The 25,095-nt window shown below is 36.5% G+C and overlaps 1 protein-coding gene across 8 annotated transcripts in view; it reads right to left on the bottom strand.

Annotated features, from left to right (window-relative positions):
• Osbpl1a (oxysterol binding protein like 1A) overlaps nucleotides 1-25,095 on the bottom strand; it is a 199,971-nt gene that overhangs the window by 24,827 nt on the left and 150,049 nt on the right. For all 8 annotated transcript variants that reach the window (XM_078030235.1, XM_078030236.1, XM_078030237.1 and 5 more), the window contains one exon: nucleotides 9,500-9,575. In XM_078030235.1, the coding sequence (XP_077886361.1) occupies nucleotides 9,500-9,575 (76 nt within the window). The remainder of the gene's footprint in view (nucleotides 1-9,499; nucleotides 9,576-25,095) is intronic.

The following is a 25,095-nucleotide window of genomic DNA, read 5'->3' as shown; positions in this document are numbered from 1 at the left end:
CATGTGATAAGAGTGTACAACTCAAAAATAAAAGCATTTTAGACTTAGGTTTTTGTAAATTATTTACACTTTAAAATTTGTTGTGATTTAAATTTTCATTCTAAACAAACTTTCAAACCTGAAAACCATCGGCGATGCAGAATATGTTCAAAAAGCAACATATTCTAATTTTGATAAATACATGTTTATAGATATAGAAACATATACTAGAAGACTGCAGCACTAAAACATTAATAATGGTTTTCTCTAGGATTTGGTAGTATAGGGAATCTATATTTCCTTTATATTATTCTGTATTTTCTAAATCTTCTAAAATTAACACGGACTGCATTTCTAATCAAGGGTAAAGCAAGAGATGTTATTGTAAAACCTAGCCATTTCAGAATCCAAGAGGAAAAGGATTGAGAAGCTATCAACCTCAATCCCCAGAAGCTGGTCCACCCTACAACATATGCATAGCGCCAACAAGAGAAGATCTAGGGAGTAAGCGGTGTGGTGGGAAAAAGGGAACAGCAAAATACACTCAGGTTAGCCTGCTCCTAAAGTGCAGAGATAGAAAAGCACTGTGGTTGATAGAATGGGCTCTGCTCAGAAAGTAGAATGGTGGCTGTCAGGAGCTGGGAAGGGGAACAGGGTGTTGGTGTTAATGGGCACAGTTTTGGTTTCGTTTTGTTGCTTTTAGTTTTGTGGGTGGCTGACAGTGATGGTTACACAACAATTTAAAGTGGCATTAAGTGCAATTACAAACAGTTAAGATGGTAAATTTTGTTATATATATTTATTATAATTGAAAAACAATAGGGAAAAATGGGCTCTGAGATCAAACTCCCCACATTCAAATCCAAGTTCTGTTACCTACTTGCTTGTGGCCTAGAGCAAGACCATAGCCTTTCCCCAAACTGGGGATAAATTTATTACACACCTCCTAGGGCGTGCAAAGATTAGATAAACTAATACAAAACACCTAGAAGAGTGGCAGGCATATGTTAAATATGCAATAAATGCTATTTTCATTAACTATCATACACAATCCCCACAACCTTAGGATTACATGGAGCAGGGAGGTGTCAAAGGCTGGGATGCTTCGCCCCATCCCTGGTCCAACAGAGCTATAGGGAAGCTACTTAGGACAGCAGCGTGATTGTGGGTTCCGAGCCTAAAAGTGGAGAAGGGTGAAGGTTCCACATGGCAGTCAGGAGGGATCTACACCACAACACAGCAGGGGTGAGTGACTGGATCCTGATGGCAGCTGTCCCTTGACCAGAATACAATAGCAATCATGTCACTTCCAGCTCAGCTCTTCCTGTGTTCTACATTTCACTTTGTTGGGAACAAGAGATATATCTTGAAAGAATTTAAAGGATTTATTTACTGAAGGAATAAATAGTAACTTTACCTGTAAGACTTTTTTTTTTTCTTCTTCTGAGAAACACTATAAGGACTAGAAAATACTCACTGAGGAAATAAGAGATGTGCTGGGGTGGTTTGGGTACTTAAGCCCTTTCCTGGTTATGGTGGATCAGATAGGACAGGAATTGCTTCCAGCAGAGGGGTTTGCTTGCTTTTCTCAGGAATCCTGACCTAGGGACTTCATCTTTCAATTCAGAAGCAATGTTGCATTTGCTGCCATTTCTTCACCTCTATCTTCACAGAAAAACAAAAAAACATGGAACGGAACGGGAAAGGTCTAGTAGCCATTGGCTGCTCAACACGGTTGGCCAGGCCTTACATGAGTTAGTTACAAGTAAGTGTGTTGCTGGGGGTGGAGATAAGTAAGGAGCACTTACTCTAGTATGTACAAGGAAGGCCCTGGGTTCTATCTTTAGCATAATGAGGAAAAACAAAAAGAAAAACAACAACAAAAAAAGGGCTGAGGCTGGGGCTCAGTGGCAGAGCACTCACCTGGTACACGTGAGGCACTGAGTTCGATCCTCAGCACCACATAAAAATAAAATAGTGTGCCCACTTAAAACTAAAAAATAAATATTTAAAAAAAGAAAGAAAAGAAAAAGAATGTGGTGTGAACTCTGGAGACCAAGGCATAAGGAACAATTCAATGTTCAATGGGTAGATTTGTTCTTTAGTCATCTAAAAGCTCCTAAAAGTCAGACATGGTGGTACATGTGTATAATCCCAGCTATTTAGGAGGCTGTGACAGGAGGATCACAAGTTCAAAGCCAGTCTCAGCAAATTCAGGAGATGCTATCTCAAAAAATACAAAGAACTGAGGTTGCAGCTCGGTGGCAAAGCACGTCTGGGTTCAATCCCAAGTACCAATAAAATAAAATAATTAAATAAAACAAAAGCTTCTAAAATTCTAAAAATTCTTTGAATAAAAATTTTAATACAGAATGATTTAAATACCATTTTGATTTATTTTAGTAAACCAGAATATAAGCATTTAATGAAACAAATGCAAAAACTGAGCCAAATAACAGAGGGAAAGGAGGCTGGAGAGAATAAATAGACATAAATCCAGCTCATCATAAAAACAACCACAACCTCTTAGTCTAACATGCTATCTTTAAGCACTACAACTGACTTGCCACCGTACTGATTCCATGATCTGTAAGTATTTGTGAACAATCTTATAATTATTTTAATTGACAAAATTTAAAGATCCATAAGTAGATAATGAAAAATTTTGTGACAAAAAGTACATTTGACGGCTGGAGGTGGTGGCACACACCTGTCATCCCAGTGTCTCAGGAGGCTGAGGCAGGAGGATCCAAAGTAAAATAAAAAGAGTTGTGGATGTAGCTCAGTCACAAAGCAACCCCTGGGTTCAATCCTTAGTACCACCCCGCTCCAAAAAATAGTACATTTTATTTCCCTCCCTCTTAGACCACTTCAAATTCACAGAAACACAACTGCTTTGTTGATGCCAATGAAATACGGTTGCATTCCCTAGATATTTCATACAACTAATTGGCATGTGTGTATATTCCAATAATAGGTAAAGAAAGAACATACTTATTATGAAGGTCAAGCTTCAGGAAGAAACATTAGCTAGAATACTTTTATCACTGAGAGCTTCAGTCAGCTGGAAAAATTAAATATTTATGCCAAGCAATTCTACCTTGTGACCCAGCTAAAAGCAAAGTTTAAATTTATCCATGCAAATTAATAGCAACCAATGATGAAACTGAAGAAACTCCTAATTGCAACTGCTCATCAGCTGACAAACTGAAGAAAAACAGAGCGGGAAGGCTGCTTCAGCACTATAAAAATGACCTGAAAACAAGGCCAAATTTCAGCTCAACTGAAATGGAAGATATTTCCTACATGTAAAGTTTACCATTTTAACCTCCAAATGTACAAATACATAAGAGCTATGCTTTGAAGACAAAGTGAATTCAGGTGTTAGGGTAAACCTGTCTGCTCTGTGGCCCAGGCAGTAGCTGGTGGGCAGGGTGCTCACCCAGGGCTGAGACCCAAGCACTCAGTGGACTGGTGGACTCCTCACTCACTCATAGTCAGGTACTGGCAGCAGTCTTGACTGTTCCTTGGAAGGCACTGTGCCTTCTTTGAGATGAAAGTGGTATTGGCTCTTTCCTCCACAACACTGCCTCCCATAGCTGCAGAGGCAGTAAAAATTCACCCTCCTTACATTTAAGGGCCTTGGAGGGTCAACTGCCTCTTTCCCATGAAGGGTGGGGAGGGGGGCTGTTGAATAGCAAAGATGTCTAGCATCCAGTAGTTGATGACTGGGTGAGAGGTTCCTGGCATCTGAATACTGATTATATCCCAAACAATGACACTAAGACATTGCAAGGCACTCCAGGTACAACTCAGGATGGGCAGTTTGAATAAAGCCTGATGCCCTAATGTCTTCTGCTGCTGTTCACACCAGTGCTTCTCAGCTCTTCCAGAATAGTCCAGTAGGGACATGAGAGGTTAGTAGAAGACATGCCACAGAAACAAAGACACTATAGGACAGGAAAGGGGCATGTGTAATTCAGACCTTGATGCAACCAGTAGAAAAATAGGGAAGAAAGGTTTGTGCATGAATGAACACACACACACACACACACACACACACACACACACACACACACACGAGGCAAAAGGTAACAAACATAAAGCTATTCCTTCCCTATCCTTCCTGTCTAGCAGCTGCATGTCAGAGCTAGGAGGTGGCGTGAACCCTCCCGCTGGAGGCACTGAACCTAAGGCTGGACATCTGCTAGACAGGAATGTGGAAGGACAAGGGAAGCCCTGGTAGAAGCTTTGCACTGGATCAGTCTTCCTGTGGCATTTGTGGTTTTATGGAAATCCACTTCCAGACACTCAACCCGACATGCACACTTTCCTAAATGCTGGCTGGCTTAGGACTTTGCCTGCACCCATGCTCCATGCTGAGCCTCATGGTCCACTGTTACTTTAAAAAAGGAAAAGACACATCTGCTATCATCCTGAATTATAGCAAAGTATTTTTTCTATGAAGTGCAAAAGCCTCCAAAGCACCAAATGAAGAGAGGTATAGAAGCATAGTACTATGTGAGTGGAGCATCTTTTACACAAGGCACTTAGATTACATTGGAGAGCCACAGTCTCCTCATTTCAATTAAGGGAAGGAATATTATAAACAGGTTTTTTATGGCCAGTGTGCCCTGCTTTAGGATATTCTAATTTTAGATGACGATAGAGTAGGGTGGTGATGATGCCAAATTTCAACTACCTTGCTTCTTCCATCCTGTCTCTCAAGTCAGTATTTATAACACACCAGACTTGGCCTAAGCTTCAATCTTATCTTGTGCTATATCTATCTAGAGTCAGAATTCAAGAATGGGGCAGTTGTCATAGTGACATACACTAATATGTTTATTTAAATCTAAAAATAGCATCACACCTGTCTGATAGGCACTCTGAGCGGATGGCACTTCTGGGTGTGAAGTCTGGGCCTGTGGTTATATGGCGGACATTCTGCATCAAGTGGATACGCTAGATCCACAGCTTTGAAGGGAATATTGTAAAGTTCATGGTGTGATAAAAGCATTTCATCAAAAAATATTATATTGGCAAAGGTGTACTCAGCAAAAAAATATATATATTTCAATTTTCTCAAACCCTTCTTAATACTGCAAGGTATGAATAACTGAAAGGAAATAGCAACAGTCATGATCTGAGAATCCTGGTAGAGCTTCTCTGGTACATGTCCCATGAAGTTCCCAAATGTAATGGAAGGGAACAAAACCTTCTCCATGTTAGGGTTTTCCACAAAAATTTCTTAACACAATGAAGTCTAATTGAGTGTTTAGCTTAAGAATCATAAAAAATTATTTTTTACAACAATCTGATTTTTGGCATACAGATGGGAAGGGGTCTAAGAACTGAGTGACACTGCTAAATATTTAAAAAAAAAACCACAGAACTCCTACTCCCATCTGTCTATTAATGTGAGCAAGGTTTTTCAATTCTTACATCGATTAAGAAAGCAAGAACATAATTATTACTGAAAACCCTGTTTCATTCTAGCAGGAAGTATCAGGCATCTCATATCTAAACATAACAGAAAAAAAACCCAACTTTTTTTTACTAATACATAAATAGCATTTTACCTTTTTTAAAATATTTTTTAGTTGTAGATGAACACAATGTATAATTTATTTTTATGTGGTGCTGAGGAACAAACCCAGTGCCTCATACATGTAAGGCCAGTGCTCTACCACTGAGTTAAAACCCCAGCCCCAGCATTTTACCCTTTATGTTAATATTTTCATGAATTTGTGTTTGAAGTCTTGATCACTCATAATATAAAATTTATAAGAGCAATGATGCAAAGAATCTTTTAGTACTAAAAAGTCTTATGGTCAAAGATACAGATTTATGAATCTTAACTTTTATACTTATTTTTGTGATAGTAGTCAATAAAAAAACCTTCAGAAATATAAAAATGAAATTAGGATAATATTCTATGGGAAATAAGGAATGGAAATATGAGTTACAGGGGAAAACAGAACAATAACTTTCCACCTATTAAAAAACAGCTTGCTCATGTGTTTCCTCAATAGAACTATGGTAGCAATCAAATCTATGTTGTTATCTGGAGTCCACTGGATACCTCAAAAGAGTGTTATAACACTTTTATTGTAAAAAGTCAGTATTCAGTATATAGCTGACCTCTTCTCTTCTTGTAAAATAATTCCGCACTAAGCTTCCATTAACAAACAAAAGGTTGGTACTGGCGAATCCCTGGGTGTGAGCACCTACTCAAATTTTGCACCTAGATTCTGGTACTGGTTTCCACATAATCTAATCTCTAGATCAACCCTGGAGAGAAAGCACTAGAGCAAAGGATGGAGAGAAGAAAGAAAATAAGTGAAACACTAGAACTGGGCTTTGGGATTAAGAAGTCTTTCAGAAAAAGGACAATGGAAGTAAGAAAATAAAGAACAAAGGCTTATAACAATCAGCCAACATCAGTATTAGTATGATGTTGGGAATTTGTTTAGAAGCTTTAACCACAAGGAGATTTAGGGTTGAATTCCAGTTACGTAAAGTATTTATTTGCTGGAGTATAATCCAAGAGGCTGGTAACATAATCCCGTCCAAAACATATTAGAAGAAGAAAAGAAGTATGCCATCAGTTTGGGAAACCTGAGTCTCTAAGTGCTTTTTGGAAACAAGTAAAGCAAAATGTGCAAGTATGTGGAAGTGGAAGGAGAGATGGTGAGCCCTGCTGGAGAATGCCACAGGCTCTGGTGGACAAATGCCTGAAGAAGAAACAATGACCTCCTCCCCTTCCTGAGACAAAATTAGACCTACACCATACCCGGCAGAGAAACATCTATTGTGAGTTTTAAAAGTCATATATTTTAAATGACACAACACCATCAAACTATATCATCATACCATAAACAGGGTACTGTTTTAGAAACTGGGATGGAACCCCAATTCAGTGCTGCATAGTGGGGCTGCTGGTGAGGGATGCTCTGACTGTGCTGCTGACAGTGATGGCATAAGCAGAGAAGGTTCAAAATAACATTTCCTGATCTCTTGCTAAATTAAATAACTGTGTCGATAAGCTAAGGAAATAGAGATTACAGCTGAAGGGTATGTATGTATGACTTCTGTAACAGAGACTGACCCCACAAAACGACCTGAAATGAAGTATTTGGATTATTAACTGTAATGGAATCATGAATATGAAATCGAGGATTTTTTTCTTTCTTTTTTTATTTATTTCTTACATAGATGACAACAGTGGAGTGCATTACATTCATAATTATCCATTCACAGCACAATTTTTTGTATGAATGTTTTCTCCAATTTAAGGGGGGTGACTCAAAGAGGATTTTTTTAAAAGTCTTCAATTTAGGTGTATTATAACCTATGGATACCACTATTTTTGAAATTATGACCTATTTTCTTTGGGAGGTGGAAACAGGCAGATATTAGAAGAATTTGATACCAAAAGTCAACTTTTTAAAATTTTGCTGTTGTGATAACATTTGTATTTCTATTCAAGATATCTCTTAAAAAATCTCTACTGCTGCCCAGCCCTTAGACCTTCTGATTCTTTCTGTTGCCTAGGAGAGAGGATCCTATGAAAGACAATGCCCAAAGAACACCACCTCCAAGTGCTGGGGTATTTCCTTTCAGTCAACATTAATAATCCTCTAGAATGTTGGTCTCTTATAAACCTCAGCAGAGAGCTGTTTCCAAAGATACTATTTCCCCGGAACCTTTCTCCCCATGCTTTTAGTAAGCTCTATAGGTAGAGGTTTCAAAATATCCTGTGAAACCTTTCAACTCAAACTGTTGTGTTTTTATTTGCTTTATTTTATTTATGACTCAGTACAAGTGTTTATTTGCACAGGTAGTTCTGAAGACAGCTATGCTCACCACTCTGCCACCAACACTTCCTCACACAAATAGTTCTGTACCTAAAAACAAAAAGCATCTTTCAAAGAATGACAGGTATGTTCTAATATAACTGGAAAGTTTTTAAAAAATGGCTAGTCCCAATTTAGAATGCTTGAAAAGGACATATATTAGACATATTGAGAAACACAGAAAACTGTATTTTCCATGATGGACAAAAAGACTAAGCCCATTTGACATTTCTATACACTCCTTTGACCAAATGGCCTTAGATGTGGCACAAATCTGTAGGTAGTAAGAACAATTGTTTCTCAATTTAATGCTATTTAAATCGAGTAGAAAATAATATTTGAGGAAAGGATGAATATTCATTTGTGAAAGTGATTTTAATTTTAGGCACATACATATATACATAATTGCATGCTGATTTGTAAAAGTAAATACATTTATTAAGGGTTTGAAAAATATTGACAACAATATATTTTTTTTGTCTTGAAATTTTCAGTCCCAAAGTGACTAACATGTATAATTTACCTATGTATTTATCTATGTGCATTTGCTTTGTCCTATTGAAAAAGTACTTTTAGAGCCCAAGTCTTCTCTCAGCTGTAGTTAAGTGCCAATAGTTGAGAAATCATCCATTTCTCAATGCACCTTTAAGTACAAATTATATTCTGGTTTCACACAGGAGGCAGCACCACCCAGGAAGGTACCCAACTGACCCATCGTCTCAAGGAAATAGTTCAGCTGGGATCAAAGCCTTCATTATAGGTGTACAAAGTTTAAATTATTTTCCATTCAGGAGTTGGAAAACATTTGTTTAAAAGGAATATATAGGAATTAGAGCTCCTTGGAAACAACCTTTGGAAGTCTCAGATGACATCACCCTACTCAGAGAACAGAGGCCACTGAAAAACGCTGAAGTGGCACATCAGCACTTAAAAGATTTCAAGAATCAGAAGGACATGTTCAGAAGTTGACTCTACTTCTCCGTGCAGGGAAAGTTCTGGGAGTAAATACCAATGTTTAACAAGGTAATGTATAGAAGATTCCCTGGCATCTCAGGACCCACATTTTAAAATTCTCATCTTTCTGGGTAGTTACACTAAGAATTTACTCAGAATTCTAGCCTAAGAAGTGTTGACCACTACCTTAAAGAGAATTCAGGGAGTAATATAAAGGGAAAAGTTGCCATTTCCCCATGTTCCCCCCAAGATCAAACCCCCTGCACAGATAATGAAGCAAGAGACATATTCCAAATGTTTAACATGCCACACTTACAAATCCAAATTACAAAAACTTACTTTGGGCACAGAAGTATAAGTGAAATCATACACTACAATGTGGTGGAAGATCTGTTCTTTGAACAAATTTCTGAATAAGTTTATATGAACATAAAAATGTGCTGTAACGACAGGAAAAAAAGAGCTTTTTTCTTATTTTCTTGTAAAGAAATGTCACATTAAAGTCATATTAACTGGCATAAAGAGTAGTTCAAATTCCGTCAGGAAAACTGCTCTTAAGACCTTCTGAGATTTTTGACTCTCACAGGTTTCTATAAACATTGCTGTGCATTATTTTCATGCAAGCTGTTTAAGAGTCCCTTCCAAAGGATATGCAATCACACCTCTATCTGCTTAATGCCATATGATGGAACAGACAGCTAATTTACCATTCCAATACATTTTCTGAGGATGCTCCAGATACTGAAGTCGTTTCTGGAAAACATGGGAGAGGGCAAACTTGTTCTGAAAAAAAGAAAAGAAAAACAAAGAGTTCATTTTAATGCCATTGACGTTGGAAAGGAAAACCTGTTATCATTAATACGGGATGGAGGCACATATGTAAAGACACTTATAAAATGTGCATTGTCACACACAGGGCAAAACAGTCAATCTAGGGTTCTGCCTGTTCACTGCTATTCTGGCCCCTGAAAAGTTCTGCAGCAAATCAGCAGGCCCTCTGTCTTCATCGTAGCATGGACCCAGATTCTGTTAAGTCTTTCTCGATCCTTGGGATCCAGCAGTCTGAATCATCTCAGAGGGACACTATCCTTTATGCATTGGCACATCTAACACAGTTGTTATGATTCAAGAGCACACCTGCCATACTCGGATTTTTAACAAATAATTGTACTCTAGCTTCCAAACAGTGTAAATAAAATACCATCACCGAACCTAAAGATTTTTATGAAATTAAATGGGAAAATGCCTTCGAAAATATGTAAATAAAATGTTAAAGTAAAATTTAGGTCCCATATCACATATAGCACTTCCAGGACAATGACACTGAACAAAATTGAGCAACTCTGGATATATTGGAAAATCCTTTACTAAATAAACCTTGACAGAAAGAGCACCCTTGAAGCTGCTGCAGAGGTTTGGAAGTAGCCAGAGGGATGGTGGCTATCAGCAGCAGAAGTTCTGTGGCTTGGTTAAACAGCACATCACAGTCCAGGCACGGCAGGCCTGGTGGTGGGCAGGGTGCTGAGTCCGTTTCCACAGACAAGCAGAGCAGCATCACAGGTCAGGAGGGCAAGAGATGCTCACACCAACTTTTTAAAACACTGAATAATTCATTCTTTTCCTAGTTATGGCAAGGGATGGCAGTTTTCCTATGGCCTTGAAAATATGTATGTGAAATATTAAAGACAATATTAAACAAAGATATGTACCTTCTAAAAGAACCTCTACATTAAACATTAATTTGACTATAAAAGTTTAATAAAATTTTAAATTTTAAAATAAACAATATTATTTAAAATTCTCTATTGTAAAATTCTTTTGGTTTGTCAGGAACAAACGCTGCTCATTTGGCAGATCTGTCATCTAACCAATCTGCTGGATAAATGGCCACAGATGGTATTTAAATCACATTCCCCATTTTCCAAGACTACTGATCTCTGTGACATGAACAATGGTTATCAGCGACACAGATCTCTGCCATTATCCACCATGTGCATGTAAAACACTATTCTGAAGATATATGTAAGCTAAATTTTCTATCTCCTGACTATGAAAAACATCATATCTAGGAAGTTGTGAACCCAAAATAAGCATTGTGAAGACTGAATGAGGGCTATAATTCCCCCTATGAATGTTTACATTAAATGTGTCCTACCGCTCTGATTAAAGACAAGGACAGCAGAAAAGCAAGAAAAACAACAATATTCTGGAGGCATTTCAAGAAATGCAATTTCTCAGTTCAGAAATCACCACATCAAGAGACCTACCTGGAAACATCCTCTATACTCGTTTTTATGCACATAACTTTTTGTGGTATTTTATAAAAATTAAAATTATTCATTTATAAGTCAGACAATCTGAAACATTGTATACTTCTAGCACAAACGGAAGAGTAAAGAAAAGGGATTTCAAAGGGTAAGTGGTCATTATAAAATCCATGTTATTTTCTCTGTAGTACATGCAGAGCCAAGTGCAAACCCTCACTCATATCCACACACTGTGTGCAATAAACAGATCAGATGCAGCAAGAAAACAATGGCCTGGGGACAGGCATACCATACACAAGCTGTGGTTCAGACTTCCTGGTATTACCACAATCTAGGTCAATAGCCTCATGCGGCTACCAGGACAGGTACAATGGCAGACTATCAAACACAGAATACCCAACATATCTCCAAGGGCAATTCAAACTGGAATCCAGATCCAGGTGCCATATCTAAAAGGAATCTTAATTCCCTCCACTCAGGAGAACTTATCAGAGGCTAGGCAAAGGTGTCTAGAAAACATCTCTTGTAAGAAATGGCAAATGAACCCAAAGAAACTGGAGGTCTGGGGAATACTAGGCACAAAAGAGATTCTGGGGTATCAGAGGACAGGCCTGGGATGGCAGTAACAGTACCATCTCTGTAAACCCTCCACCAGAGTACTATGCAACTCTGCTTCATCCTCCACAGCACCGATCAACATGTGACATAGGTTTTTTGCTTATCTGTTGACTCCGTGGCCCTAAAAGGTATGTAAACTCCCAAGAACTCAAACATCATTTACACATCATGTAGCCTTGTGCAGCCCAGCCTGCTGTGGACAACACCTAACTCAGAATAGGAGTTTAAGTATTTGTTGAATAAGCTTTGGACTTTATGAAGCCAGTTGGCAGATGTTACCTCTTTCAAAAGAATTTGGTTTACGAGCAATCTAGGACTACTGGTGAAAGTTCATGTTAGTATAGCTGACGTAAAGACCTGTCTTGCAATTAACTCCAACAATGGGAGCCCAGAGATTTCACCTCTAGCAGAGTTTCAGGCAGAGGCTGGAGGCTGAAAGGGCCCTTTTGCAGGGGGAGGCTGTGCTGCTGGACCTCTTACAGCGAACAAGAGAGCCGCACAACAAAGATCATCCAGGCCCAATATCAACTGTGCCAGAGTTGAAAAGCCTGCCAGAGACACACGAAGGTGGTAGCCACATTAACCAAGTAAAAAGGAATACAATAAACTAATGTTTTATTTATACCAATATAAATATTAGCATTTCAACATGTAATCAACATAAAAAGTATTAGTGAAATATTTTATTTTTCCATACTGTCTACAAATTCACTGTATATTTTACATTTGGAGTGTACTTCAATTTAGTTAGTATTTTCAACATTTAAAGAGAAATCTATTCTTAACAGAACACAGTTGTATTTAATGGACTATTATATACTGCTTCATTATACAATTGAACTTATATCAATTAAAATGTGATATGGCAAAGGTTCAGTTTCTCATTCATAACAGTCACATTTCAAGTGCTCAAACGCCACAAATGGCTACTTTATTGGACAAACTGGTTCTCTAATTACTTCTGAAAACAAAAGGAATGTACTCTTTGAAGACTGTGGGGGAAGAAAAAAAAACTTTTCAAGTATGAGCGCCTAAGTTAGATAGAAACAGTTTACAGCTTGAGCATCAACAAAATGTAACATCTTCTGCAGTGTTTTTTAAAGCAGCAGGGGGAAGAGAGTAACTTAAAAAAAAATAGGAAGATTACATTTTTTAAAAGTGATTGGCATTGAAAAGGATGTTTCTAGATTTTAAAATTCCATTCCCTCCACCAGAAAAAAGAAATGAAAAAGGAGAGAAGTTCCCAGTGACACTGGGGGGTGGTTTTAGTTCAGGCAGAAGTCGGCACAGAAGAGGCAGCAATCAGAACATTCAGGCTGAGCCCACAGATTAGTGATTCTCTCCCGCTGAAGTTGATCTGAGGGTCATTATCCTACATTCTATGCTTCCTTTTTTTCCCTTCACACAGAGAGAAAGCACCCTGTACCAGGGACTGACAGTGCTATGCCTAGTTCTAGTTTGGACTATACAGATGACATTATGACTATCCACACAACAAGACAGTAACTGGTTTTAAATGAAAAGTCTCCTTGGAGTTGTTTTCTTACTTGATGGAAAGGGCTCCATTTGATGTCCCACTATTATTTTCTTTCTACCCACTGCTGTAGGCAGACTCCAAATCAAACCAAATGAATTTATGAAGTGTAACTAAAGAATGCTGGGGCTCAAATCCTCATTACAAAAAAAGTTAGGCACAGTCAGGAGAACACAGCCCTTCCCCCGAGTCTTTAAAGGAGACTTGGCAGAAACCATAGGAAAGGCTCTGCACATTCATGAAAACTGCACAGACTAGACCACTACACCTGCTGTACATCAGGCCTACTGCCTTTCTGATCCATGGATTGCTAGGTTGTACCCACAACACTGCTTGCTCACCGAGAGCCTTAGAAAAACAGTAGATGAAACAAAGGCAAGCAAAATGAAGCTTGGGCTAAAAATGGGTGCCAAATATGCCTTGTTGTTCAAGTTTGCCCACTAATTTTCATGAGGTACACCATGAGTTATTCTGGACCTTGGGTATGTAGATATCTATCATCTATCTATCTATCTATCCAAATAAACGTCTTACACACACACACACACACATATATATGTACTGAACTGAAATAATTATTATATTTAGGTATGTGTGTATGAGGGAGTCTTTTTCATGGAGGACATAAACAAAACCTGTGGGATGGGAACTAGAGCCACAGCACACTCCTGCTGCTGCCTCACTGCAGAACCTGGGGCAAATCTCCTAAGTCAAGGCTACACAGCTTGACAGGTGCCTATTTTGTTAAGAGAAATTTGTATATTATAAATATTTTGTTCACCACCTACTTTTCCCAAGTCTAATATGATTCTATGTATAGTATCACCTATCTAGGAAGATTATTATCATTATATTTTATAAGTGAAACAAAGTAACAGCTATCTTTCAATATTGTCTTAATGGGCAAGATAAAAACACTTCATCATTCATTAAATAGTCACTCCAAAAGAAAGCTAAATGTCTTAATTCACAAAGTTTGGTAATCTCATTCTTGATTTTTTTTAATGAATAAAAAAATTATATATCTAAACCAAAACATATACAACAAAAAAAAGCATTCTTCTCAAGCACATACATAATCGAATGAGCAAAAAAGTATGTGGCTATTTTTCAAATTACTAAATAATACATTATTATAAAACAAACAAAATAATCCACTGATAAAGAGCAAATCTAGTCTTTCTGCCTACTCCAATACAAACAACATGGGGCTCTTTTCCACATTTTCTCTCTGCACATGCAAGTATATATATTTTTATTGAAATATTACCCTGTAGCTCACACTGTTTTTTCACTAAATAATATATCATGTACACCCCCCCCTTCAAGTTGATAGATACAAGTGTACACATCTTTCTTCCTTATGTCTTTAGGCACATGTACATGTGCACACAAGTAATCTTACGTAAATAGCATATCATGAATGATGGGGTTTTTAAAAATTTTTGTTTTTGCAGGGATGAGGACCAAACTCAGGGCCTCACAAATGCTAGGCAAGTGCTCTTCCACTGAGTTACCCCCAGCCCCCTGGTGTAATTTTTTATGTAGTCTATATTACCTTTGTTCTTGTTGCTTACCACTCTATTATCAATGCTATAAAGAAGCTCTTTTTCTGTTTTCTCCATGTTCCCAAGTAGTTACATACAGAACATGCATGTGTGTACAAAAGGACTTTCTGACTTTAGGATACCAGGACAGAATATTCATTGTACATAATTCTTCATGGCTTGCTTTTCTCACTTATATCTTATGGGAATCTGTTGAGACTAAATGGTAAATATTCTTTTAATCAATGTATAATATTATCTAAGAATAATATATATCAAAATATATAGTCATTCTCCATGAAATGCATTCACTGTTTGTTCTTTTGCCAAAACCAACAACATAACCAAAACATCTCAATACATTATATTCTTATTTAAATCTGATGCTTTCAATTCTATATGATAGAGTAGCAGGAGTAAGACTGAAGTATCTCTGTCTCCTGTTTCCAACGATGCCAGACTGCTTTCTGAGAAATTTTTAGCAATTTCCTATTTCACCAATCATCTATGAGGGTACCCTTCTTCTCACATCCCCTCCATCAGCAACTGGTGTCAATAGGTGCTTTGTCTACGTTTTCAGTCTGCCTGCTAGAAAGTGTTGCTGTCAAGCTATTTTACTTTGTTGTCCCTTGGCCACTATTCAGTTAGAACATCTTTCTATGTTTATTAACATTTGAATTTACACATCTATAAGCTGCCTATTTATATCTCTGGGTTTTCCTGTCAATTTGTGAGACTTTAAGATACTAGGACAGAATGTGTGTGTGTGTGTGTGTGTGTGTGTGTGTAAGCTGGTATTAATTCTCCTGCCTCCTGTCCCCTACCCCTAGTGCGGGGATAAAACCCATGGCCTCACACATGGTAGGCAAGTGCTCTACACTGAACTACATCACTAATCCACATTTGCAGGTTAAAGAAAAAAACAAGACTTTTATAGAAATGACTTAAAAAAAAACTTTTGTATATATTGGTTAAGGTTTCTCCCACCAACAGTTTTTTTTTTTTAAATTTTCAATTCTGTAATGACAAACTATACACATCTATTTCAAGATTGCAACTCTACAAAGCAGAGGTCTCTTTAAGGGGTTTGTTCTTATTTCTGTTTTGGACCCTTGTGACTCTAGGATTCCCATGCCCTCTGAGCCCTTTCTGTTCCCTTTCTTACATGACAGAGGAATTCTCCCTTCAACAATCTTTTTACCTGTGCCTCCAGGAATCTTAACAGTAGTCTACAATTTTTATTTAACTCCTATTTCATTCTAAAATACCACTGATCATTGATTCTCAAGTTCAGAGTTGGATGGGTCTTTTGTTTTTCTGTTTTTTGTTTTTTAAGCAGTACTTTAGAAGTGCTGTGACATCAAAATATCCCTGAGCTAACTTTAAATGAGCTCTACCAGGATGAAGTGTCTGAATACTAATGGCTAATGTTCAGTAAATGTTTACTCCATTTTAAAGCCTGTGTTAATCACTTAAAGGGCACCACCTCATTTAATATTTAAAACAGTTCTATAAATTAAGCACTCCCATAAAATAACTTGTGCATGGCCACAGAAGAAAGAAGTGATAAAACTGGGATTCTTCACACTGACTGTGTAAACTTGAACAAGTAACTACCCAACTTCTCCAAGTTTAATGTTTCCACTTATAAAGTGACAATGCTAATATTTCACAAGGTCTTGGTGGGGTTCCAAGGCTATAATGATAGCATACAGAGCAGTGTTTTATAAACTCTGGGTATCATTAACTGCAAACTGTCAACTCAATTTAATGGCTAATATAACCACCATTTTTTAAAAAGTGAAATAGAATATATCTAGCAATGGTAGGTATTGTTAGTGAAAATTTTGTTCCAATAACACATACATACTCCTGTGTGCAGGATTATGTATGTGTATCTATATCTATCTATATATTTCTATATATCTATCTACCCCTGTCTGTCTGTCTGTCTGTCTCTCTCTCTCTCTCTCTCTCTCTCTCTCTCTATATATATATATATATATATATATATATATATATATATATAATAATTTTTTTTTAATATGGGACTTGACCAGTGATAGGAAACATTCAATCCAGGGCCTAGCAGGCAAAAAACTGTCAACATAAAGTGAATTCTGATGTTGTTATACAGTGGCCATTTTAGGAAAAAACATCTTGTCTTTCTGTCTGAGCTGTAAAAGATTTAAAATTACTACTAGTTTCTGTATAATTATTATGGTTTTAAAGGTGATATAGAAAAGTAGCTACTTATGGAATAGTCTTCATAACTATAGAAAGGATTTCACAGAAAGGCAGGTATAAAGTTATTTCTATTAAGCCAAGACAAAAGCAGACATGAAGCAGTTTTGCACAAGGAGGATTAGTGTTGCAGGCAGTGGATCTCATTTATGGTTTGATATCAACACAACCTGAGATTTTTTCAAACTAATAAGCTACTCCCTCAGAACTTCTGGTTAGGACATGGGAGACATTAAACAAGGATTCTATTTAAACAAAAACTGTCCTTAAGGCATAATGAAACAACTTGGGAAGGACTCCAACCTGGTAAAGTCCCTTTCTTTCCTGTTACTTAATAGTTTACTGGTATATTCCTTGTTTTAATGTCATATGACATGGGTGAAAGTGTTAGGCCAATTCTGTCCAAATAATATTTTTCATTTAATTGAAATGATGAAAGAGAATACACAAAAATAATTTCCCACATTTAATTTCACTGTGCTTTAATCGTTCCATTGGCATTATTAAATTATATTGAAACTGACTTGTCTTCAGATCTGAGAGTACTTATTCCTACAAAATATATCCTTGGAAATTTAAAGCATGGCTCTCCCATTCAGTCCTTTCTTCTGCACCTAGGTTTTAGGAATAATTTCATACTCACATTGTCAGCAATAGGATTTTAAAAGAAACATCAACATTTATTTTCTTAGAACAACAAGGCTGTCTAGTTCCATGCTCTGCTTAATTTTCACAATTCTTTCCTTGTCTTCATCCTCTGTTCTTTCTGCACATATCTGCCATTCACTAATAATCCCTACTCCCCCAGGTTGGAGAATATAGCTTCTCCTCTGTATTCGCCATGGTACTGAGAATTTGGCATGACAGGTACTAAATGTGTTAAAGAAATGGTTTTACATCATGTCTCTTAAATTAAAAAGGAGCCAAAGGGGGGGGGGGACAATGAAATAATGAGACAGATGAATAAGGAGAAACTGAGATAAAGAACACAGTGAACATTTTTTGTCTCTAAACTACTTCTTGAAAAAATATTTTCAAAACCAACTTCTTCAAAATCATTTTCACTTGCATGTAAATAAACATTTGTTCAATGATATTAAATATTCTGCAGAAATCATGATTTTAAGTACCAACATATTCATCTGGATATTTTGAAAAGCAAAACACAACTCAATTCTTAGCTCTGATTCAAGATCAAAAGGATGAACCAAACATCTCAGAAAACAACTTCACAGAGAAACAGACTTGTTAATAAATCTTATTAATATAATAATGAAAATTTGTATGTGTACATTGTATTTATCATGTGCTATCTATGTGTGTATATCTATCTGCAACTGTCACTCATCATTTCTCAAGTATCAGAATTATTCTTCCCTTCCTCCAATCCTTTTTTCTATAAGTCCCAATTTAAATTTAATCTTAGTGAACACAGCTTGTATCTTTTAATTTCTATTGCCCTACTGATCTTTATAAAACACCCAAACTAGTCCTCTATATTATTAATTCATTAGAAATAAACTATAAATACATTTATATTCATAAAATTGAAGATTAGATTTTAAAATGAAGATAGATTAAATTATTGCAGTAATAAAGTACTGTCATTTATGCATCAAAATACTGTAAAAATCTTTATATGGTTCATTTGGGACACAGTTCACAAATCTATCCTTAAAAAAAAAAGATTAAAAAAGGAAATGATGTGTGTAAAGCCTACTAAGATTATCCCAAGTCATTTGAAAAATATCAAACACATTTATTGAAAATTACCATTCTTCTTTCTACCCCTTCTTTGTCCTGGTTAGGGTATTTGGAACCATACAGACCGAAACCTATTCTCACTATCTAAAAGGATAACAGTTTCTGCAAACACTCTTACTTACCACTCATTTTTTTTTTTAAAATACCATCCTATTGTTGCAGATTTACCTAACTTTATTCCCATTAGATTCTAAGCTTTGTTCAACCTGCAGTGAACGGCAGATCTGTAGCTGGTCAGAACTATAGAAAGTGTTGCTGAGATAAATTTACAGCTATTGGTTTTCTGTACTTAGGGTTCTAGATGAGTAAACTGTCTTACAGTGCACTATTCTTCTATAGTCAATAACAAAAGCCTATTTATACACCTAGGGAAACTAAAATATCACATCACAGGATTTCTGATGTGCTTTTAACACCTTCCATTTTTCTGTCATTCTCATCAAAGATACTGATGAAGTTAACCAGAAGAAAACACGATCAGTTATACTAAAGAACATAAGAGTAGTAAACATTTGGGGAAGGTAATGATTTCTTAGTGAGGACTCAAAAAGCACTAATTTGAAAGAAAAATTACAAAGCAGACTTCATCAAAATTAAAAACTTGTGTTTTTACAAAGAAGAAAGGTATCTATTCATTATTAGGGAAATGAAAAGGTAAGTTACACCAATACTCATGATACAGATAATCATAAGAGGATGGGTATCCAAATATATAAAGAATTTCTACAAATCAATATTATAAAAACATATAATCCAATTTAAAGTGAACAAAATCCTCAGATACTTCACAAAGGAAGACACAACGTGTTAATAAACACACAAGACAAGTGCTCAAAATCACTGAAGGAAGTAAATTAAAACCACAGTGAGACACCATGGAACACCACAGGTCATGAGCATGTGATGCAACTGAATTCCTCATGTATTGGTAACAAGAAGGTAAAATGGCACATGGGGAACAGTATTGTAACAGGGTGAGGGGATGGAGGGCGAAGTGCTAGCAACTGAATTGGAGCAGGTTGTGTTCCACACTTTTGCAATAATGTCATGGTGTATGTTTCCTGGTGTTATAGATAACTACAAAGAATGATAATTAAAAAGCACCCTTTTCCCCTAGCACCTGAGAATTCTCTTACAAAATGACAAGAATGAAAACATGTCCATAAAAAGATATCTATAAAAACAATTATAGCAGGGATGGGGATATACCTTAGTTGGTAGAGTGCTTGCCTGGCATGCATGAGGCCCTGGGTTCAATCCCCAGCACCACATAAAATAAATTTTAAAAAAATTATAGCAACTTTATTTCTAATTCCAAACTGGAAACAATCTATATGTCCAGTCCATCAACAAGACTACAGATATGCAAACTGTGGCATATTCAAGCATCTGCATACTGTTCACCAATAAAAAGGAATGAACATTGATATGCAAGATAGGGATGAATCTCAAAAATACAGTGTTGAGCAACTAAAGCCAGGAACCCCCCCCAGAAATCCTCCCCCCAAAACAATAAACAAACAACAAAAACCCAGAAAACAAGAGTACATACTGTATGATTCCACTTGGAATGCAGTTCAAAACTGGACAAGACTAATCTACAGTGACAGAAATCAGATCAGTTGCTGTCTATGGAGGATAGGGACGACTGAAGGCAGAGGGAACTTTCTGAAGTGATGGAAAGTTCCACATCTTGACTAGGATGTATGTTACATGAGTACGTGCATTTGCCCAAACTTACAAAATCATATACTTAAGATTTCTGAATTTTGCTGTACATGTAAATTTTGCTTCAGCAACGAAATTTTTAAAAAAAAACTACAATGTAATTTATTGGTATAAATCAGCATTTTTCAAACTTTTTGAACTCAAACTATTTTTACTCTGAAAAATCATTTAAGACTTCACCCCAAAAAGTAGCTTTTCTTTTAATGTGAATTATATCTTTTGTTATTCAACAATTTAAAAAAAACAATTTAAAAAACTTTTTCACTTAACCAAAAACAACATTTTTATGAAAATAACTACTTTCCAAAACAAAAATGTGGAAGAATGGCATTGTTTTACATTTCTGTAATTTTTTATGTCTGAATCCTGCTTCAGTACACAATCTAACCTCTCACATATCATGTTGTCTCCAGCAACTCCACTGCATACTTATGGGGAATGAAATGAAAAAGACAAATGTCTTAGTGATATTATGAAAGTTGTTTAAATTTGTGGTCCCGTAAGACAACCTTAGGGACAATCCAAGGGTTCAAAGACCACTTTCTAAAACCACTGGCAAGGACAGTCAGTAGACTGGTACTCCCTTTTTCTAATATATCTTTACAAAATTTTGAAAGGCAGCAGGGAGGTGAAAATCTATGTATTCAACAAATATCGATTAAATTTCAACCACTGTGATTGCTTTTGAGGATATTAGGAAGGATGGTCAACAAAATATCAAAGAAAGTTTGCTGTTGAGATACTTCTGTTTCAAAGTGTCATTTCATTTCTAAATTCTGCTTTAAAACTTTAAAAGCTTGGGGCTTATTCAGCTAAGAATGTTTAAAGATATTTAAAACCATTTTTTTAAAATTTTTTAGTTGTAGTTGGACATAACACCTTTATTTTATTTACTTATTTTTTTTATGTGGTGCTGAGGATCGAACCCAGGGCCTTGCCCACATGAGACAAGCGCTCCACCGCAGAGCTACAACCTCTGCCTCTATTCTCTTATTTTAATATGATAAAATTTAAAAACTACAATCAAAATTCACCTTTAGTAGTTTACCTATCTAAAAAATAGATATGATTTTTCACATTAATACTTAATCTGAATATAAATCGGTTTCATTGGTCACAACACAATTTTAGTTTAAGTTGATGTAATTTGACTTTATCATTAAGAAAATGGTGCCTTCATGTAGTCAGGGAAAATAAAATTGACTCTCCAAAGTTGTTAAGAGGGAACTTTCTGAAGTTTTTTTTATTTTTTTTTAAATACGGGATATATTTCCAGTCTTAAAAATATTGTTTCTCAATCCATGTAATGATAGTGAAAAATTTAGTTGTAATATATGAGGAGACTTAACAATATCTGAAGGCATCTTACATATGAAATATCTGATGTTTAAAATACTGAAATCAATGCAATTAAAGTACCTATCTATACAATAAAATTCCTACGTTTAACTGTATCCATTTTCAACAGCAGCTGAGTTTGAGATCATACTATACACACACACAAAAAAAAACTTTTCCCATGACATTTAATGCACCCTTCTACCCAGTTCCAGTATGAATTCAATTATAGGAATTTCAAAGTTCTCTCCACATATCTAGAACACCAAGTATGAACTGGCTTCGGAATGTTCAGCTAAGACAGACATGAAGGAGATGGAGTTAACTCAACAGCTGGGTAATTTAACTTGCTTCTAGACATCTTCAACTAAAATTAGCCCAGAGTCTCAGAAGCAAGTTAGTACAAGTCTAACATGAGAATTCTAAGACTAGTCACATGCCTTTTTTAGTTAGGCATCTTAAAAAACATCCACTTGGTTTTCTATTTTAAGCTTAGTAATTTTATAACTATGTTATTACGTTTGGTTTTGCTATGTATTTTGCTAATTTTACTTTTCATTTTTTGATCTTTAAAATGACGTATCTCTAGTTTTGATTACCACTTAAAAATTGTATATTTCTCTGAAAACTAGTGAAAAACTGTTTGGCTGTTTGCCTTGAGGATATGAGAAAATTAGAAAATCAGAAATGAGAAAATCTCAAGAGGCCAGGGATATTTGGATCTCATGGTATATTTTAGGACTCTATGATGTTTCTCATCAGAAGAAACCTTCAGGAAACCTTTGCAGTCCAGGTGTTTTTCACTGTGCTTAATTATGATTATTCCTACTTCCTATCAAATGGTATGCTTTGGTAGCAGGTAATGGTGATTTTGTTTATTTTAAAAGAGGCTTTATTTGTTTTCATTTTAATAAGGTAAAATTATACATACAAAATTACATTGATTTACATAATGGATTTCTAAAATTTAGAATTTATCAAAAAACTCCAAGAACACAGTAAGTTTACTTCCTATTTTTGTTCATCACCATAAGTGCACTAACAGGAAAGCTTATAGAGTCATCACATTTCAAAGCCAAAATGTAATAATGAGAAAACACTGTGAACCGGTGGGGGTTTTTTTGTTTTTTGTTTTTGGTACTAAGAATGGATTTCAGGTTTAATTCATAAGTCCTTGATCTACTTTGAGTTGAGTTTTGTGCATGGTGAGAGAAAGGGGTTTAATTTCATTTTGTTGCATATGGATTTCCAGTTTTGCCAGCACCACTTATTGAACAGGCTATCTTTTCTCCAATGCATATTCTTGGCACCTTTGTCTAATATAAGATAATTGTAATTTTGTGGGTTAGTTTCTGTGTCCTCTATTCTGTACCATTGGTCTACCAGTCTGTTTTGGTGCCAATACCATGCCGTTTTTGTTACTATTGCTCTGTAGTATAGTTTAAGGTCTGGAATAGTGATGCCACCTGCTTCGCTCTTCTTGCTAAGGATTGCTTTTGGTATTCTGGGTCTCTTATTTTTCCAGATGAATTTCATGATTGCTTTTTCTATTTCTATGAGGAATGCCATTGGGAATTTTGAATTGTATTAAATCTGTATAGTGCTTTTGTTAGTATGGTCATTTTGATAATGTTATTCTACCTATCCAAGAGCAAGGTAGATCTTTCCATCTTCTAAGGTCTTCTTTGATTTCTTTCATACATTGCTTGTGGGACTGCAAATTGGTGTAGTATGGAGATTCCTTGGAAAAATGGGAATAGAACCACCATTTGACCCAGCTATCTTTCTCCTTGGTCTATACCCAAAGGACTTAAAAACAGCATACTACAGGGACACAGCCACATCAATGTTTATCACAGCACAATTCACAATAGCTAAACTGTGGAACCAACCTAGAGGCCCTTCAATAGATGAATGGATTAAAAAAATGTGGCGTATATACACAATGGAATATTACTCAGCAATAAGAGAGAATCAAATCATGACATTTGCAGGTAAAGGGATGGAGTTGGAGAAGACAATGCTAAGTGAAGTTATCCAATCCCCAAAAGACAATGCTGAATGTTTTCTCTGATATAAGAAGGCTGATTCATAGTGGGATAGAAGAGGGAGCATGGGAAGAATAGATGAACTCTAGTTAGGACAGAGGGGTGGGAGAGGAAGACAGGCAGGGGATTCGCAATGATGGTGCAGTGTGATGGACATCATTATCCAAAGTACATGTATGAAGACATGAATTGGTGTGAAGATACTTTATATACAGAGATATGAAAAATTGTGCTCTATGTGTGTAACAAGAATTGTAATGTATTCTGCTGTCTTGTATTTAATAAAATAAAATCTATTTTAAAAAAAAGAATAGAATTCAGGGGTACTCTATCATTGAGCTGCATCTCCAGTCCTTTTTTTATTTTTTGGTACCTGGGATTGAACCACTGAACCACATTCAAATCCTTTTGTTTTTTGAGACAGGGTCCTGTTGAGTTGCTAACGCTGACCATAAATTTGCAACCTTCCTATCTCAGCCTCCGGAGTCACTGGGTTTACAAGTATGCCCCCAATGCATTCAGCCCCAGTGCTTTGACTTAGAGCTGTCACTCTGGGCATCCGGACTGCCTTACTTTACAGTGTTCACCTCAGATGGGAGGAAGGAAGTATGCCACAGAGAGGCAGTCCTTAACTTAGGCTCACTACCTTTTACTTACCATTATCTCTAAGAAAAAAAAGATTTCACACCTTGGGTACTGAAACAGATGTGAAATCACTGAAAAGTGAAGAGAGCAGATCATGATTGTTTGGACCTAAAGGAAGTGGTTTCAATGACAGAATGTTGAGGAGACATGGGGGTGTGCTGCACAGATCAGAGGAAACGCTCACCCTTCCTGTTTCACACAGAGGGCAGAGAGGCAGCAAGACAAAGAGCACAAATCTACTGCTACCTCTCCATGTTCCAAAAAGGAGCTAAGACTATTATTACTGGTAATTCTGTGGTAGAAAAGGGGAAAGAAGCCCTCCTGACGACACAGAAACCTTTTGGGCTGTATACAGAGAAAAGTCCTGCCTCAAAACTTGCATATGTTCCAGGTGGATTAGGATTCTGGTTGTAGCAGAGTGCTATGGCAAGAGTTGGAGCTCCCTACTAGAATGTAGGCCTCTGAGCCTGATGGGAATGGCTCATCCTTGAAGGCAGCTCTGCAGTGAGACAGCTGCATGTTTCCTGGAACACTGCAGACAAAGACTTCAGACCCCTGAAAGAAGAGTTT

Source organism: Ictidomys tridecemlineatus, chromosome 13 (assembly GCF_052094955.1).
Source record: "Ictidomys tridecemlineatus isolate mIctTri1 chromosome 13, mIctTri1.hap1, whole genome shotgun sequence".
In the NCBI taxonomy this organism is placed as follows: domain Eukaryota; kingdom Metazoa; phylum Chordata; class Mammalia; order Rodentia; family Sciuridae; genus Ictidomys; species Ictidomys tridecemlineatus.
The sequence above is the reverse complement of the archived record's forward strand: the minus strand, read 5'-3'. Positions and strand labels throughout refer to the sequence as shown.